Genomic DNA, 21,525 nt, shown 5'->3' on the forward strand with positions numbered 1-21,525 from the left:
GGCACTGGAGGGAATTCAAACCCTGTTTCAGGGACAAGTATTAAGTCCCCTGTGTAAGGAGCTGGAAGAAAAGTCCTGTGATAGGGTTTCTAGCAACCTCACTATGAACATGGTCTGAGCAAGATGAGAGGCAAGAAGCCCAGTCTCTCCACCACCTCTACATATCCTGGCCACAGAAAACAGACTCTGGACCCGGACATCACAAACTGGTGCCTCCAAAGGCACAGCCAAGCCTACAGACATTGGCCTAGAATTCTCCATTGTGCTGCCCCATCCTCCACTCCTCAGCAACTCCCCAAACTGGAAGAGCTTCGTAGGGCTTGCCTTTTATCAGCCGCTCAGGTCTCGTCCCAGGTAAGGTCCACATTGCCTGTGCCAAGTGTCCAAACACAGTGGCATCGAGAGTGGAAAGCTTGGGCCCCATGATGTACTTCTTATCACCTGCATCAGAGAGAGAGAGAGAAAGAGAGAGAGAGAGAGGTCACTGGGCTGTCCCACAAGGTCACAATGGCATTTGATGTGCTCCCATCATACATCCACCAAGTGTGCATCCAAAGCTCTGCAAAACCAAAATGCATGCACCCCTTTTGCCTGAAACTAAAAACAAAAGTAAAACAAATTAAACAAACAGCAAATCAGGGAAGTACCTGGGAACACATCAAGACAAGCAGATGAGGGAGGGGCCTCTATGGGGGAAAAAAAAGAGAACTGATCACCCACAGACCTCCAGAGGCACCTCCTTGTCTCCAACTCTAATAATTAAGGCTTGAGATGCTTGAGAACACCTGGAAGTTTGCTTTCACCATCTCAAGAGTAACCCAAGCCAAGCACACCCAGCCTTGGCACTTACTTTATTAAATTAATATATTTCCTTGGGAAAAACAAGATACCTAAGCTACTTAGGAAGTTGGGAGGCAAGATTTTCCATGATGTCTCCCAGCTCTTGGCAAGGTTCTCACTGCTGAGCACCAGCAGGAAACAAACATAAAGAGAAGCTTTAAAATGACAAGCCAAGTCCTGGGATCAGACTCACTCACAAGGATGTTTCACAGGGCTCCTCCCATCTCTCCTTTCCACCAGGGCTGACCTGGTTCAGCCCTTCTCGTCTGGACTTATGACAGCTGACCTACTAAAACTTCCCCAGGCTGTCTCCAGGCCACTGTGCTGCAGCATAAAGAGGTAGCCCAAGTGGCACTGGATCCATCCTACTTCACCTCCTGGCACCGCTGTCATTCACTATATGACCGTTCACTAAAGCCTGGTCACTACCCCAGTTCTCAAAGCCTCAGTTTTCCCACGTGGAAAATGGGGATGATATCAAGTATCTTTCTTAGGGCTACTGTGAGGACTGAATGACATAATGCATGCAAAGCACTTAGCACCGTACCCAGGTAACCCATCAAACACCAGCATTTTTGATAAGACCCTCTGTTTCTCCAGTCCTATCCCACCCCCGCTGAAATCTCTAGGACATGCTTTTCATCGTGGCACTCTCTTTCGCAAAGACCTTCCACGGTTCACCAAATGGGCTAGGAAATCCAGTCCAAATTCAACCCGGTCTTCAAGGCTTATCACACTCTGCTTCCACTCGGGTCCCAGCTTTATCCCTTGTCTTCCCTGACATAGCAGATCCAGGAGCAACCCCGTCCCCAGCACACTCCAGGCTTCCCACTGCTACACCTCTGCTCATGCCCTGCCCACCCCCTTCCCTGAACCCCAAACCTATATGTGCCCCCCACTTCTTCATCTGGTGGATTTTATCCATCTTTCCAGCAGAAGCCTCCTTTCAAAGCTGTCTCATGGCAACGGAAGCTTTCAGTTCAGACAGCCTTGAGTTCAAATCTCACTTTTACACATAAGACCCAGTTTTGGAGAGAAGAAAACAAGATAAAGGAGAGTTGCAACAGCTTCCTGGCCCCCCAAAATGTTGGTTTCCTTACACTGCTAAAAGGAAAGAGTCTAAGGGAAATGCCAGAGTATATTGTGAGGTCCATTGTAGACTCCAAAGACTTTGGGGGGCAAGGGGAAAAAAATGGACTCGAGGTTTTTTCGTCTTGTTTTCCATTTTGGCCACACCTGTGGTATATAGGAAGTTCCTAGGCCAGGGAATCAAATCCCAGCCACATGTGCAACCTATGTCACAGGGGTAGCAATGCCAGATCCCCTCTCAGAGACAGGCCAGATCATTAATCCACTGCGCTAGAGTAGGAACTCCAGACTTGAGGTTTTTTTTTTTTTTTTTAAAGCTTAAAGCTTAGGAAACCTAAAAATAGAGCGCATAAGACCTTGATAAAGAGAAAAATAATAAATATCATTTGAATCCATCTATCAACTAATATGTATAACGTTCAGCTCAAAGTTGCCATTTGGCTTAGAATGTTGAAACTGGAAGGACACTGAGTTAGTAACAGAAGAACCAGACTGAAAATGCTGGTGCCCAGGTCTCCTGCCTCTCATCACGATGCTCTTTGCTCTGCACAGCGTGTCCCAAGGATCATCATCTCAGAGATAAACACCCCATGGAACAGCAGGAGGCTTGAGCTGTGAATGTTTGCAAAACGATGCTTTAGTCAGGAATACAGAATATAGAAGAAGAAAACAGAACAAGTATCTAAGGGTTTTTAAAAATACTTGCCAAAAAAAAAAAAAAGGATAGAATTTAGCATTCATGGTAGATAGAAAATTATATGTATATAGACACACATGACAGTTATAAATTTAAAGACTTATTAAGAAGTTCTCGGAGTACCCAATAGCAGGAAACTTTTTAAACATTTTTTTAGTTAAAAAATCTTAGACTTACAGAAAAGCGGCAAAAATAGTTTCTGGGAGTTCCTGTTGTGGTGCAATGGGATCAGCAATGTCTCTGCAGTGCCAGGATGCAGGTTAGATTCCTGGCCTGGCACAGTGGGTTAAAGGACCCAGCACTGCCAAAGCTGTGGCATAGGTCACAACTGCGGCTCAGATCTGATCCCTGGCCCAGTAACTCCATGTGCCTTGAAAAGGCCAAAAGAGAAAGAAAAAAAAAAATATATATATATATATACACACATATATATGTATGTATATACAGCAGTTTCTGTATACCCTTCAACCAGCTTTTACTAATATTAATGTCTTATGTAACAACAGTATTTATAAAAATTAAGAAATTAACATTAATATGATTAACTGCACTATAGGTTTCATTCAAATTTTATTAGTTTTCCAACCAATGTCCATCTCTGCTCCAGAATCCCAGCTAGGATCCCACACTGCATTTAGCTGCATGTCTCCTCAGTCTCCTCCAATCTGTGAATGATCTCCTTGTCTTTTATAACCTTTACATTTTAAAGAATACTGGTCAGGAGCTCCCATTTTGGCTCACCAATAACGAACCCAACTAGTATCCATGAGGATGCAGGTTCGATCTCTGGTCCCGTTCAGTGGGTTAAGGATCTGGCATTACCGTGAGCTGTGGTGTAGGTCGCAGACACGGCTCCATCCTATGTTGCTGTGGCTGTTGTGTAGGCTGGCAGGTGTAGCTCCGATTCAACCCCTAGCCTGGGAACTTCTATATGCCACAGGCTCAGCCCTAAAAAGACAAAAAAAAAAAAAAAAAAAAAAAAGAAAAGAAAAGAAAAAGAAAAGAATACCAGTCAGTTATTTTGTAAAACATTCACCAACTTGGGTTTGTCTAAGGTTCTTAATAATTTGAGTATTCATGTATTTTTATGGACCCTTCTGTGATGGTAATTTTATGTGTCAACCTGACTGAACCACAGGCTGCTAAGTTACTTGGTCAAACATTATTCTGGGTGCTCCTATGAGGATGTTTTGGATGCGATTAACATTTAAGCGGTAGACTGAGTAAAGCAGAATGTTCTCTCCAATGGGGGTGGGCCTCATTCAATTAGTTGAAGATCTTAATAGGACAAAAGGGCTGACTCTCCCTGGAGTAAGAGAATTCCTCCCGCCTGAGTGCCTCTGAACTGGGACGTGGGCTTTTTCCTGCCTTCAGACTTAAATGGAAACACTAGCTCCTCCTGGGTCTTGAGCCTTTGGACTGAAACTACACCAGCAGCTTTCCTGGTCTCCAGCTTATCCACTCACCCTGCAGATGTTGGGGCTTGTCGGCCTCTGTAATTATATGAGCAAATATAAATGTATTATATAAGAGAAACAGATATGGATAGATAAAGATATCTTTATCTGTGTCTCCTATGTGTCTGCTTCTCTGGAGAACCCTGACTAATACCCTCTCTCAAGGCATCATGTCAGGGTCCACAATGTCCATTATCACTGGTGATATTAACCTTGACCATGTGGTAAAGGTGGCGTCTGTAAAGTTTCTTCACTGTAATGTTACCATTTTTCCTTTGCAATCAATAGTCTTGGGAGAGAAATTTTGAGACTGTATAAACATCCTGTTTCTCCCCAAACTTCTGCCCCACTAATTTTAGCATCCGTTGGTAGAGGTTATCTGAAAATTGTGGTGTTTGCCTATAAGGGTTTTCTACTTCTCTCACTCCTTCTGCATGTATTGATTCAAATTCTACTGTTTCCTTCATCCCCCATTTGATGTATTCAATTATTTATTTAAGTGCTCACTTGCCCATATTTATTTTATTTATGGCCTATAATCCAGTACTCTCATTATTTCTTTTGTTGCTCAAATTGTTTGAGCTTTAGCCTTTTGAGCTTGGACAGAAGTATTTTTAAGAGGGAGACTGAATTTTTTTTTTTTTTTTTGGCCACATGCACAGCATGCCAAAGTTCCCAGGCCAGGGATCAAACCTGCACCACAGCAGTGACCCAAGCCACAACAGTGACAACGCCTGGTCCTTAACTTGCTGAGTCACAAGGGAACTCCATAGGAAGAATGAACTTAGATTAGGCTCTGCTTAGAGATGAAGAGGCCAAGCCAAAATCTCAAGTCTGCAGCATGCCCAGGTTTTACCGAGTAGGTCCAGTTCACATTGCTGGAGGGTTTTAGCAAAAATAAAACACTAAGGGCACTTCTGAAGGGCATTGAGGGAGCAAGCTTGGGTCACAAGGTGACTCAAGCTTCATTTTCTGTAGGGGAACCACCCTAGCGGCTTCTTTTTGGTTTTTGTGGGGTTTTTTGTCTTGTTTGGTTTTGTTTTTTGTCTTTTTAGGGCTGCATCCGCGGCATATGGGGGTTCCCAGGCTAGGGGGTCGAATTGGAAGCTATAGCTGCCGGCCTACACCACAGCCAGAGCAACACCAGATCGGAGCCGGGTCTGGGACCTACACACCACAGCTCACGGCAACACTGGATCCTTAACGCACTGAGCAGGGCCAGGGGTTGAACCTGCATCCTCATAATTGCTAGCCAGATTAGTTTCTGCTGAGCCACAACGGGAACTCCCCCCAGTGGCTTCTTTAGGGATAGCTCAGGGGTATCTGAGCACCTACAACAGCCCCACGTTGGGCGTATGGACCACAACTATTGGTGAAAGCAAATAAAAACTGAAAATATCAGAAATGCTGGGAGGTGAGGGACCCAGGGTCCCTCAGACTCCCTGAGGGATGGTCTGCAAGAGGCCAGCTTCCAAAACCATGGGATCCTTTCCTGAGGATGCTCAGCCCCACCCACTGTGAGGATAAGTCTGTATTCTGACAGTGGCAGGGTGACTTTAGGTGTTCAGGGTGATTTCATCAGAGCTGGATCTTCAAGTACCATCAGGGAGCACAGACCAGCGAGGAAATGCAAGGACAGTCACCAAACAACAGGGAGGGGGCCACACGGACCTGAGAAGGAGAGCCCATGCCAGGGTGGCAGGAGTTGTACCCCGGACTTGAGCTCACTGTGAATGGACTTTATCATATATTGCTGGTCAAAACCTTAAGTGGCCCCATGAACTCAAAGCTGCTTATTCTGACCTCCAAGCCCAACCTCTGGCCCTTCCCACACTGCCTCTACTTCTGTCATGGGCAGCAACACAGGACTGATCAGAAGACTCCAGAATGCAAAAAGACAGAATGTGTGAAAGAATGCTCATGTTAGCCACATCCCTCACTCCCCTTACCAGCCCCCCTCCCATTAGGACGGACAGAGGTGACCCCCGGGAGATGCAGAGGGGAAGGGCACGTAGGGAGAGCAAAGCTGCATGGTTGCCCAGGAAGAACTAAACCAACACAGAGGCTGAGAAGGGTGGCCAGAACCCAAGGCTGAAGATTCAGGCCAAAGTGAGAGAACAAGCAAGCTACAGAGTTGAAGCAAGCTGGCCCTGGTGAAGGAATAAGGAGTGGACAAGCAGAGAGCGATATAGGTCTCAAAAGTCCCACTAGAGGTTGGCACCACACAACAGCACAACTGAGGAAGCACTCCTGGTCTGGGCTGTTTGTGGGCTCCCCGTCTCTGAGGCTCCTCCTTGAGGAGGCTGCATAAGGGCTGCCAGCAGGTAAGTCTCTCCAGGCCCTGGCAGGACAACCCAAGGTCTACCACCTACAAATGCTCTACCTCAGTCAGTCATGCCAGGTGCTCATCCATCCCCACCCCTCGGCCCACCCCTCCTATCTCAAATAACCTCCAACTTAACTAAACCAACCCCTCCCTAAAGACTCAGACCAAGTGCTCCCTCCTCCACTCCAGGAAGGCTTCCTGCCCTGTCTAGTCCACTAGCGCCTCTCATTGCCTGTTCCTCTGCCAAACGCCAATGGCACAACTGCTCAGAGCAGGACTTCTCAAAGGAGAGTCTGGGACCAGCAGCATCAGCATCACAAACTCTCAGGTCCCTCCTACTCAATCAGAATGCCTGGAAGTGAAACTGGAAGAGAATGTGTGTTTCAACAAGCTTCCAGGTCAGTGTTTCTTAAACCTCGGAGGCATAAAAAACAACCTGGCAAGAGTTCCCATTGTGGTTCATCGGTTTACAAACCCAACTAGTATTCATGAAGAATGTGGACTCGATCCCTGGCCTTGCTCAGTGGGTTAAGGATCTGGTGTTGCTTCCAAGTGTGGCATAGGCCAGCAGCTACAGCTCCGATTGGACCCCTTAGTCTGGGAAATATCATATGCCAGAGATGTGGCCCTAAAAAACAAAAACAAAAAAAAATCTCCTGAAAAGGCTGCAGTCCTTAGACCACGCTTTGAAAAGCACTATTCCAATGATTCTTATGCACACTGAAGTTTGAGAAGCACTGGTCTAGACTAGAGTAGATCAATGGTGTTAAACTCGAACATGCACCATCACCACCTGGAGGGCTTTTTAAAAAACACTGATTGAGGAGTTCCTGTTGTGGCTCTGCGGGTTAAGAACCCAACTAGTATCAATGAGAATGCAGGTTCGATCCCTGGCCTTGCTCAGTGGGTCAAGGATCCGGCACTGCCAAGAGCTGTGGTGCAGGTCACAGTCGTCATGGCTCAGATTCTGCATTGCTGTAGCTGTGCTATAGGCCAGCAGTTGCACCTCCGATTGGACCCCTAGCCTGGGAACTCCATATGCCATGGGTGCAGCCCCCCAAAATAAATAAGTAAATAAATAAACACTGATTAACAAGGACCTACTGCACAGCACAGGGAAGTATACCCCATATCTTGTAACAACCTATAAGGGAAAAGAATCTGAAAAAGAACACATATATGTATGTGTATATATATATATATATGTATGTATATAACTGAATCACCACGCAGTACACCAGAAACTAACATGATACTGTAAATCAACTATTATTTAATTTTAATAAATAAAGCAATTGATCTTCTTGTAAAAAAAATTAAAATTAAAATAAAATAAAAACACCGATTGATTCACCCACTCACCCTCCTGCCAGGCATTTCTGATTCAGTAGGTACAGAATGGAACCAAAGAATCTGCCTTTCTAACAAGCTCTTGGGTAATGCTGATGCTGCTGGTCCAGGGGGACCACACTTTGAGAGCCACTGGCCTAGATGACCCGTAGGTAATTCACACCTGCCACTTCCTGCTCTTACTTATGTGCATGTCCTGTCTCCTCAGGTTGTCTTTAAGCTCCTTGAGGGCAAGTAACCCTCTGTTTTACTCTTCTGTCCATCTGGTACCTATCACAGTAGAAACCATCAATTAAGGTGTTGACAGTCTAAAGTACATTTGATGTCTGTCCTTTCTTAGAATAGAGAGCTGTTATAAAGATTAAAAAATATTGGCGTTCCCGTCGTGGAGCAGCCGAAACAAATCCGACTAGAAACCATGAGGTTGCAGGTTCAGTCCCTGATCTCGCTCAGTGGGTTAAGGATACGGCATTGCCATGAGTTGTGGTGTAGGCTGCAGACTCGGCTCGGATCTGGCATTGCTGTGGCTCTGGTGTAGGCCAGTGGCAACAGCTCTAAGACCCCTAGCCTGGGAACCTCCATATGCCTCGAGTGTGGCCCTAAAAACACAAAAAGAAAAAAATTTTTAAATATGATAATGTGAAAGCATTTTGCAGACTAGAAGGTGTCGCTTTCACATAAGGAAGTACTTTACACTCATCAGCAATAATAGAACAAGTACTACCTGTGGGCAGAACAGTTCAGCCTCCCTCCCAGGGTAGAAATCCTTTCTCTTATTTCCCTACCACAGAGTCCCCAACCCCAACCCCTGTAGACAAGGCCCGCTATTTAACTATGGTTAAATAGTTCCTTACATTGAGACAAAATACATCTCTTTAGAGCTTCTAACACTGATCCCAGTTCTTTCCTCTGCAATCACACAAAGAATTTATGGCCGTTACACAGCACCCATTCCTAGGAAAGTAAATCTCCACCAAGACACTTTTTTTTCCTTTTCATTTATTTATTTGTCTTTTTGTGTGTGTGTGTGTGTGTTTTTCTAGGGCTGCTCCCTCGGCATATGGATGTTCCCAGGCTAGGGGTCTAATCGGGGCTGTAGCCACTGGCCTACACCAGAGCCACAGCAACGCCAGATCCGAGCTGTATCTGCGACCTACACCACAGCTCATGGCAACACCGGATCCTTAACCCACCGAGCAAGGCCAGGGATCGAACCCACAACCTCATGGTTCCTAGTCAGATTCGTTAACCACTGAGCCACGACGAGAACTCCTTTTTTTTTCCTTTTTAGAGCCACACCTGCAGCATATGGAAGTTCCCACACTAGGGGTTGAATCAGAGCTGCAGCTGCCAGCCTACACCACAGCCACAGCAAAGCCAGATCCAAGATGCATCTGTGACCTTCACTGCAGCTCACAACACCAGATCCTTAACCCACTGAGCGAACCCAGGGATCGAACCTGCATCCTCACAGACACTGTTTCAGGTTCTTAACCAGCTAGGCCACAATGGGAACTCCTAACACACTTCTAAGTAAAAATTAATGACTTGTTTTCACATATATCACTAAGGGATAGTGGGCAGAAAGTTTATCTCAAAGCAGTGGAAGTAACTACAGAAATGAACCTCTGAATTATGTCCACTTTCTCCCTTACTAATTCTATTGCCAGCCTTTACCGGCCACTGTCAGCTCCATTTCTGCCATTTAGCTAAATTTCCAAGTGCTATAAGTAACCGAAGAGAAAAGACTGGCTGTGATGGAAAATATAGTCCTTGAGAGTTCCCGTCTCGGCTCAGCGGAAACAAATCCAACTAGGAACCATGAAGTTGTGGGTTCGATCCCAGGCCTCGTTCAGTGGGTTAAGGATCCAGTATTGCCGTGAGCTGTGGTGTAGGTCGCAGATGCAGCTTGGATCTGGCGTTGCTGTGGCTGTAGTATAGGCCGGCAGCTACTGCTCCAATTCGACCCCTAGCCTGTGAACCTCCATATGCTGCGGGTGCAGCCCTAAAAAGACCGAGAAAATATAGTCCTAGAGAGAAATGAAAGATTAATAGTCAGAAGATTTTCAAGCAATCATCTTTCTATTAGTCTAAGAAACAAAGAGTAATTATGTGTTTCCCCTACCTAGCCTTCCCTATACTTGAGGGAACTGATCTGATAGAATGTGAACACCATTCTTTCTTTTTTTGTTTCTTTCTCTCTCTCTCTCTCTCTCTCTCTCTCTCTCTTTTTTTTTTTTTTTTTTTTTTTTTTTTTTTTTTTTTTTTTTTTTTGTCTTTTTAGGGCCATACCCACGGCATGTGGAGGTTCCCAGGCTAGGAGTCAAATCAGAGCTGTGGCTGCCAGCCACAGCCACAGCAACGCAGTATCCAAGCCGCATCTGCAACCTACACCATAGCTCACGGCAAGGCTGGATATAACCCACTGACCAAGGCCACGGATCAAACCTGGGTCCTCATGGATGCTAGTCTGATTCATTTCTGCTGAACCACAATGGGACCTCCCCCTCCTTCTTTCTTTCTTTCTTTTTTTTTTTTTCCTGGCCTCACCCCCAGCATATGAAAATTCCTGGGCCAGGAATAGAATCTGAGCCATAGCTGCCACCTATGCCACAGCCATGGCAAGGCTGGATCCTTAACCCACTGCACCACAGTGAGAATTCCACACCATTCCTATTTCTAATTGTCCCTCTCCCAACCATTAACTAACTGGGACTCTAAGGACAACTGAGAAACAGATTTTGAGTCTCTTCCCCAAGGATAACACAGATCACAGTAATCTTCCCAGCCAACCTTCAAAGAACACACACTTTGAGCTCTTTTTCTGCATGTGTCTCTCCCAGAGGGCAAAGCTGCAGGAATTCTACATTCTGGTCTCTCTGACACTCCTGGTCAGACCTCTCGTTGTCAGAAATCATATGACAGGTCATTTCCTTTAAAGAGCTCTTGTTCAGGAGTTCTCGTCGTGGCTCAGCAGAAGTGAATCTGACAAGCATCCATGAGGACGCAGGTTTGATCCCTGGCTTCACTCAGTGGGTTAAGGATCCCGCATTGCCATGAGACTGTGGTGTGGGTCACAGACTCAGCTCAGATCTGGCGTTGCTATGGCTCTGGTGTGGGCTGGTGGCTACAGCTCCGGTTAGACCCCTAGCCTGGGAACATCCATATGCCCCGGGTGGGGGCCTGAAAAGACACACACACACACACACACACACACACACACACACACACACACACACACAGCTCTTGTTCATATTCCCATAAAATCATATTCTCTAAAATAAGTGAGTATGTGATTCTTTCAACTCTTGGGGGTGGGGGAGCATTGCTATCTTATAGGTGAGGTTATTAATGGTCCTTATGAGTAAATATCAGAATTAAAACCAACAACTTTCTGACATTTACTGGTTGCACCAATTGCCTCAGCACTCTGGAAAAGACAAAGGTGGGTGGAGGGACATAGCAAAAGAAGCCCCTAAATTTAATCTCTCCTCAGATTTCATTCTGGAAAGCAACAAGACACTCCTAAAATTCTCTGGAAGAACACACAAAAAAGGATTTTTTTCAGCTTGTCTGAACTATCTCGACCCCTTCCTCAATGACCACCAACACCAGTCATCGCATCTCTTCCTCCCAATCTCTTTGCTGACGCCCCAGCTCTCAAAATTCCCTATGAATGAGACAAGGCTGCACAGACATTCCCACGACAAAGACTGGGTTGCATGTGCCCTTCTGCACCTCAGTTGTATTAGCACATCTGAGTACTTTCTCAACTCCAGACACTCCAAGCATTCATGGGCATATACTGTAATTTCAGGAAATGTGGATGAAGGAATTTCACCAGTTGTGGAAAAACTTCACGCACAGGATATCCAGATTAAGAAAGTATTTCTCAGGAGGAGGCAAAGGCCTGCTTAGACTCACTTATTACTATAATTTAATGTGATTAAAACAGCAGCTCCTGGAATCTTTAGGAACCATCATCTCTAATGATGATGTAGTATTACTGACTCATGATGATGGGCCTTCTTATTTGTCTCTCTTCTTGAAGTTGCTGCAATGTTGCTGATTTTAGGACCATCTGGACTTTCAACTGAAATAGTGAGATGTGAGGGGTATACAAGTTCTCTAGGTTTCCCCAGTTTTCCTTTCCCAAGTACACCATTGAGGGTAAAGAGTAATAGAGCACCCAACCCAAACTACAACCCAAAAAAGGCTTTCTCCTTAATTTCATTTCTGTCCTGGATGGCCTGTTTGGGGCAATCAGAGGAACCAGCTGCTCTGTCTCTTTATTCAATGAAGACGATCTGGTAGCCTCCAAATATGGTTTAGTTAATGAAATAACACATTAGACCAAACTCAGTATCATGCTGACATTTAAATCAAATTCTCTTATAAGGAATTTACCCTTTTCTTAAGAAAGCTGAATAGTAGTAGGTTCTTCTATTTTTTTATTTCTATGGCTACACCTGCAGCAGATGGAAGTTGCCAGGCTAGAGGCTGAAATGGAGCTGCAGCTGCCAGCCTACACTATAGCCACAGCAATGCCGGATCCAAGCCGCATCTGCAACCTACACTGCAGCTTGTGGCAGTGCCAGGGCTTTAACCCGCTGAGTGAGGCCAGGGATCGAACCTGCATCCTCAGAGAGACAATGTAGGATTCTGAACCCACTGAGCCACAACAGGAAGTCCAATATTAGTAGATTGTAATGGCAGATTTTGTGTTTGGCCATCAAAGCCATGCAAGCAGGCTCCACATTCCTGGAGGATTTGGCTTCATTTTATGGACCCCAGGTTTCACCTTAATGGGAATCCAAGATCTTCAACCACTTTCAAACAGCTGAGCAATCACCAAAAACCGGTGAAGATCTTTAACCCCCAGAATTGTTTAGCACCTGCCCAGAGCGGTGGATATTCCTCAGATTCCCTCCATAGGCACAGGTCCCTTGGAATGAAATCAAATTGATACCGAACTCATCTTTAAAAATGGAATTCCAGGGAGTTCCTGCTATGGTGCAGTGGGTTCAGAATCAGACTACATGGATTAAGAATACAACAGCAGCGGCTCGGGTCACTGAAGAGGAGCGGGTTTGAACCCCAGCCCAGCACAGTGGGTTAACAGATCTGGTGTTGCAGCAGCTGTGTCATAGGTTGCAGCTGGGGCTTGGATTCAATCCCTGGCCCAGGAACTTCCATGTGCCTTGGGAGCAGCCATAAATAAATAAATAATGATATGCCTATGTGTATGTTGGGTATCACATGAGAACTCTGTGTGATGCCTCTTTCCCGAGACAGGACTGAGACTTTAACTCCTACTCTGTGGGTGGCCTTCTTAGTCCCCTATTGAACACTCTTGTCCATGTAACCTGACCACTAAATAGCTAAGAATGTCCCAGATAACTCTCTTCCCAGCATACATGCATTACTTTCTCAAAGATCACTGAATCCAGAGACAGAAACCTCCTGGGCACCAAACTCTGTAATCTTGAAATAGATCCAGGTTTCTTCACAGCCAAGACAACTGCTAAAATCAGAATGAGTAGTAATAAGAGTCTCTTGAGAGACTAAAAGATAAGATTCTACTTCTAAAAGATGCAAAATGTTTTACCTACATAACTTGAGGCAACTGAGAATCGGTACCTGCCGCCCACATCGAAAGATAAGCACTGTTTGCTGCTGACAACCTGGCTGTACTCTTCACAGCTAAGCAGCTGCTGAAGGAGGCTCACACCAAGATTAGAGGATTGCAGCTATGTAAGGTGTGTTTGTTTGTTTGTTTTTGTCTTTTTGCCTTTTCTAGGGCCGCTTGGAGGCATATGGATGTTCCCAGACTAGGGGTCTAATTGGAGCTGTTGCCACCGGCCTACACCACAGCCACAGCCACAGCAACGCCAGATCCAAGCTGCATCTGCAACCTACACCACAGCTCATGGCACTGCCGGATCCTTAACCCACTGATCAAGGCCAGGGATCGAACCCGCAACCTCATGGTTCCTAGTTAGATTTGTTAACCACTGAGCTACGATGGGAACTCCCAAGGTGTGTTTGTTATTGATAGCTGCATAACAGATCTCTTCAAAACTGAGCAGCTTACATGCCAAACAGTTATTACCTCACAGTTTCTGTGAGTCAAAAAGCCAGGCAGGAGTTCCTGTTGTGGCTCAGCGGTAACAAACCTGATTGGTATCCATGAGGACACAGGTTCAATCCCTGACTCTGCTCAGTGGGTTAAGGATCTAGTATTGCTGTGGCTGTGGCGTAGGCTGGCAGCTGCAGCTCAGATTCAACCCCTAGCCTGGGAACTTCCATATGCCATACCTGTGGCCCTAAAAAAAAGAGGAACAAATATATAAGAAGCCAGGTAGCCTTAGCTGTATATACACCTTCTTTTATATATATATTTATTTCTTTATACATATTCTTTTCCATTATGGTTTATCATAGGATATTGAATACAATTGTCTCTGCTATACCGTTGGACTTTGTTGTTTATCCACTCCATAGCTTATATCTGCTAACCGCATCCCCTCTGCCTTGGCAACCACAAGTCTGTTCCCCTTGTCTGTAAGTCTGTTTCTGTTTCATAGATAGGCTTGTTAGTGCCATATTTTATATTCTACATACAAGTGATATCGTATGGTATTTGTTTTTCTGACTTACTTTACTTAGTATGAAAATCTCTAGTTGCATCCATGTTGCTGCAAATGACATTATTTTGTTTTTATGGCTGAGTAGTATTTCATTGTGTATATGTACCACATCTTCTCAATCCACTCAGATCCATTCTTCTTAATCTGTTGATGGTCATTTTGGTTGTTTCCATGTCTTAGCTATTGTGAATAGGGCTGCATGTAACTTCTTGAATTACAGTTTTGTCTGGATGTATGCCCAGGAGTGGGATTGCTGGATCATATAGCAACTCTATCCTTAGTTTTCTGAGGCACCTCCATACTCTTTTCCATAGTGGCTGTACCAATGTACATTCCTACCAACAGTGTAGGAGGGTTCTCTTTTCAAGGAGAACTCTCTTTAACAAATAACATGGAAGAGCTGGACTCCAGGTAGTCAACAAAGAATTAAATGTAAAATAGCCAATTCAGGGCTTGCCAAAGCTTGCCCTAAACCACCTGCTCCCCCTGCCAAAAAAAAAAAAAAAAACCCAAAAACTATACACACACACACACACACATATACATATGTGTGTGTGTGAATCTAGGAGGTGCCTGGGCTGTGATTGGCGGACAAGTTATCCAAACTTCTAGGCTCTCTAACCTCCACACCATAATAAATTAAATCCAAATAAAAAATATAGGCACTGTATTAAAGTAGGTCGCCAAACAAATGCCTTGGAGCTGCAATTCAACATTAAACTTTGAGCTTTTGTTAAGGAAATTTTTTTACACATTTTCATGTTCAAAAACACTGTTCATGGCACAACACTGTAAATTAACTACATATTTACTTTAAAAAAAACAACAACAGTGACCAGGAGTCCCTTTTGTGGTGCAGCGGGTTGGGTTAAGAATCTGAATGCTAACGGGTCACTGCAGAGGTGCAGGTTCGATCCCCAGCCTGGCACAGTCAGTTAAAGGATCCTGTGCTGGTGCAGCTGCATCATAGGTCACAGCTATGGCTCAGCTTCAATCCCTGGCTTAGGAACTTCCATATGCCATGATACAGCCATTAAAAAAAAAAAAAATACTGTCCATAGAGTACCCTTGTGGTGCAGTGGATTAAGGATCTGGCATTGTCACTGCAGCAGCTCAGGTCACTGCTGGGGTGAAGGGTCAATCCCTCCACCCCCCCAACCCTGGAACATCTGAATGCCTCAGGCACCGTCAGAGAAAACAAACAAAAAACAAAAACAAAAACAAACAAACAGGAGTTCCCGTCATGGCTCAGCAGTAACGAACCCAACCAGTGTCCATGAGGACTCATGTTCAATCCCTGGCCTTGCTCACTGGGTTAAGGATCTGGCATTACCATGAGCTGTGGTGTCGATCGCAGACGCAGCTTGAATCCGGTGTTGCTGTGGCTGTGGCTGTGGTGTAGGCTGGCAGCTGCAGCTCCAATTCAACCCCTGGACTAGGAACTTCCATACGCCATGGGTGCAGCCCTAAAAGACAACAAAAAAACCAACAGCAAAAAAACACTGCCCATAAGGAAGTTTAATCTACCTTTTATGGAAGAATCTCATCCTAGAATTCAGTACCAAGAAAAAAATTTGTTGCGATTAAAGAAACTGCTTTTCCTTTTCCTAGAAAATAAATAACTTGCCCCATATGCTTCCATTTTTATCTTGTCACCAAAAAACTCAAGTTAAATTATGCCCAATTCCAAGGGGGAAAAAAAAAAACAAAACTCATTCTAAGAACATAGTTTTTTACCAATTGGTTTCTGAAAGTTTTTACTGATAATGAATATATTATATTGCCCTGTCTTATATATGGATTGCCTCAAATTCCTTTTGGAAGTTAGCACTCATTCAGCAAATAGTTATTGAGTGCCTACTATTTCCAGGTCTTCTATTAGGTACCAGGGTTGCAGGGAAGCCAGTCAAAATGATAATATACACAGAAAACATTGAAAGAAGGTGGGGGGGGGGGAGTGTGAGGGGGGCACAGGAGCTCAAATGAGTACAATACAGTACTTCCATGAAGGAATATGCACAAAGTGAAACAGGAGAGAAGAGAAACACCCAGTGCAGGTAGCCCAGGGGGCTGGAGGAGGCTGGGCAGTACGCTAAGAACATTTCTAAGTAGAAACAAGCCTTGAGATCAAATTAAGCAAGGCCAGAGAAGCAGCCTGTGTGAAGGCAAAACACTGCAAAGCAGCATGGTGTGCCGCAGGGAACCAAGGTAATTTGGTGCATTAGGAATGAAGGTGCACATGAGGGATGAGTAGGAAATGAGGGTAGAGTGAGGAGAATTCAGGGAATGAAGGAAAGGACCTTGGATTTTAGTCTAAGAGAACTGAGAGCCTACAATTCTGATTTACTTTTTTTTTTTTTTTTTTTTGCCTTTTTTTTTTTTTAGGGCAACACCCACAGCACAGGGAGGTTTCCAGGCTAGGGGTCTAATCGGAGCTACAGCTGCTGGCCTATGCCACAGCCACAGCAACACCAGATCCGAGCCTCATCTGTGACCTACACCACAGCTCACGGCTACGCTGGATCCTTAACCCACTGAGCAAGGCCAGGAATCAAATCTGCGTCCTCATGGATGCTAGTCAGATTCATTTCCACTAAGCCATGACGGGAACTCCAGTACTATTTTTATTATATGCAAGATACCTTTCTGACGGCTTGCAATGCTGGGACTAAGAGACAAGGTCACTGCTCTCATGGAGTTTACATCCCAGAAGAGATGATAAACAAATCAATCAATAAAGAAGAAAGCATCAGCCAGTGAGAAGTGCACTGCAGAGAATTTAAGTGAGGTGATGTGATAGAGTGACTGACAGCTACCATCGCCTGGATGGTCAGGGAAGGCCTCTCTGTGGAGGTGATATTTACCCAGAGATATGAATGTCAGGAAGATTCTAGTGATGCACAGATCTAGAGAGTGGGAATTCCAAGCAGTGGAAACATCTGAGATAAGCACTTCAAAGTCAGGATAAGATTGGTGCACTTGGGAAGCAGAGAGAAGACAAGGGTGGCTGGCACAGGATGGGCAAGGGGTGAGAATTAAGAAATGAGACCGGAGGAGTTCCCGTTGTGGCTCAGCAGTTAATGAATCTGACTAGCATCCATGAGGACACAGGTTCGATCCCTGACCTTGCTCTGTGGGTTAAGGATCTAGCATTGCTGTGAGCTGTGGTGTAGGTCACAGATGTGGCTCAGATTCTGCATTGCTGTGGCTGTGGCATAGGCTAATTTGTAGCTCCAGTTTGATCCCTAGCCTGGGCACCTCCATATGCCGTGGGTGCGGCCCTAAAAAGACAAAAAAAAAAAAAAAAGAAAAGAAATGACACTGGAAAGAAGGCAGGCCCCAGGAATCTTGAGCTCTGAAGGCCAGGCATAAGATAACAGAGAAGGAGCAATCTAGAATGACTTTTTGGCATCTAACCTGAATAACTGAATGAATGATACTACCATTCAGATAGAGACCAGGAGGGGATGCTGTTGTGGTGGAAGGCGAGGAGTTTGGGGATGTGCTGAATGTGAGGTGGTTGCAGGATATTTAAGTGAAGCTACAGAAAACAGCAAGATTCAGGAAATAAAAAGAGGGTGAGGGAGCGAACCCTGAGGATGATCAATATTTAAGGAACCTGAAAAGGAAAAGCAGGGAAAAAGAGGCAGAGATTTCCAATAAGTAAGATAAAGGCTAAAAAGTGTTCAGCAATGTCTTCTGGCTTCTCCTAGACTACTTAGGTTCAAATCCAAGCCCCACCCTTTATTAGCTGGGTGTCCCTGGACAAGTTTCCTCGCTGTGCCTAAATTTTCCTCATGGACAGGAGCGCTGTGAGCAGTAAATGAGTAACGTAAGGAAAGCAAGCTACGGTGCATTCATAGACTACATTCACCAACTAACAACCGGGCTACACCTGAAAGGGCAAGAGACTACCACCTCCTCATCTCGCGCCCAGGAATCTGCAGAGATGAAACCGAGGATGAAGACTCCAGGGGAAGAGAAAGCCTGAACCCTCTGCATTGAACACCCAAGCAATCTCATTTCCATCAGCCTTACAGCAAGGAAGAGAAACTCCTCAGAGTCTCTCCTTCAAGTAGAAGTTCCCTACTTCTAAAAGCTCAAAATTAAGAACTAAAATAAATAAAAGGTGCTCTCGCCCTGCTGCTGAGGACCTGGAGGGGGTATTCAAGATTTGGCTCCACCGGTAACCCACCCCCAGAGCCCATTACTGCTGGTGGCGAAACAGACATGAACACTGGTTACAGGAGGTCCTGAATTCAGACCACCCTCATCTGCTAACGGCCTAGCACATGGAGTTCGAGAAGCTGCGGAAACCTTAGACCAGCGCCAAGCCCATCTTGGTGTGCTTGCATCCATCTCTGGGTGCTAAGCCTATATGTGTCAAGATGGGAGAGGCTGTTTTTGCTGAACATCGGGTCAACCTAATTAAAGTTGATGATAAAGAGAAACCAGGGCAGTGGATGTGCCTCTGTAAAGCTGACAGAGAGGGAAGCCCCTTAAAGTGGCTGTTGCAGTTGTGCAGTGGCAAAGGACTACAGCAAAGAGCCTCAGTCAGGCCAAGGATGTCACTGAGGACTATTTCAAATGCAAGAAATCAACAACAACAACAACAAACTTGGCTCTTGAAAAAAAAAATAATACTAACTAAAATAAATAAAAGGCCAAAATAAAAATAAGGCTTTTAAGTGCATCTGGCAATAAGGAAGGGTGTTTTTCATCCTTTCAAGAGCAATCTGGGGGCAGGATGGGATGAGGGTCAGGGATCAGGATGCCCTGGTTCATGATGTAAAGGGGAGACAAGTGAAGAGAACGATTGTTGCTACAATTCCTATAAGCTTCTGTGTAAAGGGAAAACAAGAGAGAGGACAGGCGTGGAAAGGTATTTTTTTAGGATATGATAGACTAAAAAGGTAGGTAAGCAGAAGGAGGCTGTAAAGAAATAAGGGCTGAAGAGAGGAAAGAAAGAATTTGAGGGGAGAGGGTGGAAGGGATGGAACTGAGCACAATGAGGTGAGAGAGGCCAACCAGCTGACTGGGGCACTGTGAGGTGAGGACCGTGAGGGATGACGGATGAGGGACCTTGGGGGAGACAGTAGCTTCCACGATGGATCTCTGGCTACGCTGAGTGGGAGGGAAGGAAATTCGGAGAGGAGCTGATAAAATGATGGGGTAGGGGTAGGAGGAAGGAGGAAGACGCCTGGAGTCTGGAGGCATCCGTGATCAAGTGTGGGAGTAAAGTAGACTACAATAGGTTTTTGGGTTCACCTAGGACCAAATGACTGACCTAATATATTAGAATACATCACGTCATCATTCCATTGCAATTCCTCCCAGAGTTAGGCTATCTACTCAATGAATTTTTTTTTTCTTTGCTTTTTAGGGCCGCACCTGCAGCATATGATGGAAGTTCCCAGGCTAGGGGTCAAATCTGAGCTTCAGCTGCCAGCCTACACCACAGCCACAGCAATGCAGGATCCAAGTTGCATCTGCGCCGACCTACATCACAGCTCACAGCAACGCTGGATCCTTAACCCACTGAGCGAGGCCAGGGATTGAATCCTCACCCTCACGGATCCTAGTTGGGTTCGTTAACCGATGAGCCACGAAGGGAACTTCATACTCAATGAATTTTTATCCAGGCAAATGAGCCCAAAAGAACACTCAGGCCACCCCTAGATGTCATACGGCATATTGATAATCTTGAATTAAAACTACTTAACAGCCAATGCAAGAGGACACGCTGACCCTCCTCTCTGTCTCTCTGGCCACAGGAATAAATCCCCCACGTGGAAGGTGCCCTCCCTGCATCTGGAGGTAGAAGGACCCTTACCACCAGAGGTAGGGAATTCGGTGCTGAGAACCCTGTATAAGCAAACCTTGTTACGTCTTTAATTTACTACACCAAGCCCAAACTCTGTTTAGATTCCTCACTAATTGAGCACCCAAAGCCTGTGTTTCTTTGTCCTGTCAGTTCCTCACACATTTATTGTTTCTTTTTCTAAAAAATATAAAAGCCCCCAGCTTTTGGCCACTTCCTGGGTAGCCTTTCTATAAGACCTGCATGTTCACAAATTAAAATTTGTTTCTTTTTCTCAGTTAATCTGTCATATGTAGTAGTCCAGACACAAGAACTCAAGAGGGATAGAGGGGAAATTTCCCATCTCCAACAGCACAAATGGGCAGGACTTCCACATCTGGCATTACGGGAAAAGTGCCAAAAGTCTTCTCATTCTGGTCTCATCTCCAACACATACACACCTAGATAAGATTTAAAAATCTATTGTTGGGATTCCTGTTGTGGCTCAGTGGGTTACGAACCTAACTAGCATCCATGAGGTACAGGTTCAATCCCTGGCCTTGCTCAGTGGATGGAGGATCCAGCGTTGCCATAAGCTGTGGTGTAGGTCATAGATGCGGCTCAGATCCTGCATTGCTGTAGGCCAGTGGCTACAGCTCCAATTCCACCTAGCCTGGAAACTTCCATATGCCTCAAGTGCGGCCCTAAAAGCATTAAAAAAAAAAAAAAAAAAAAACTATTGTCAACAGCAAGGTCCTACTGTATAGCACAGGGAACTATATCCAATCTCCTGGGATACACCATGATTGAAAAGAATATTAAAAAAAGAAAGTACATATATGATTGACTGAGTCACTTTGCTGTGCAGCAGAAACTGGCACAACATTGTAAATTACCTATAGTTTAATTTTTTAATGTAACAAAAAACAACAACAATCTATACCAAATAAGACCCCCAAAAATTTATTGTCTATATGACACTATCCTGTGAATATTTCTCTTTTTTCTTTTATTTTAATCATCCAGGAATTGGAACCCTAAAAATGTAAACACAAAGCACTTTTCTCAGGGAAGAAACAGCTAGAATACCCCCAGGGTAAAGCAGAGACGAGGCTGCTTCCGTCAGAATCACATCAACCCATTTGTGTTGCTAAATAAGCCACAACAATTTCTAAGAACTCGGCTCTGATTAACATTTCATTTTAATCTGATAAAAGTAATTTCTTTTTTGCTTTCATGAATAGCCGACATATTTTTACCAACTTTTACCAACTGAGATAGCAACAATGAAACTGGAAGGCCACGCATGACTCATC

At 44.9% G+C, this 21,525-nt stretch overlaps 1 protein-coding gene across 3 annotated transcripts in view; it reads right to left on the reverse strand.

Annotated features, from left to right (window-relative positions):
- The window catches only part of FAXC (failed axon connections homolog), an 85,875-nt gene that overhangs the window by 17,460 nt on the left and 46,890 nt on the right, over positions 1-21,525 (reverse strand). For all 3 annotated transcript variants that reach the window (XM_021090274.1, XM_021090292.1, XM_021090285.1), the window contains one exon: positions 325-441. In XM_021090274.1, the coding sequence (XP_020945933.1) occupies positions 325-441 (117 nt within the window). The remainder of the gene's footprint in view (positions 1-324; positions 442-21,525) is intronic.

The sequence above is a fragment of the Sus scrofa genome, chromosome 1 (genome assembly GCF_000003025.6).
Source record: "Sus scrofa isolate TJ Tabasco breed Duroc chromosome 1, Sscrofa11.1, whole genome shotgun sequence".
In the NCBI taxonomy this organism is placed as follows: Eukaryota; Metazoa; Chordata; class Mammalia; order Artiodactyla; family Suidae; genus Sus; species Sus scrofa.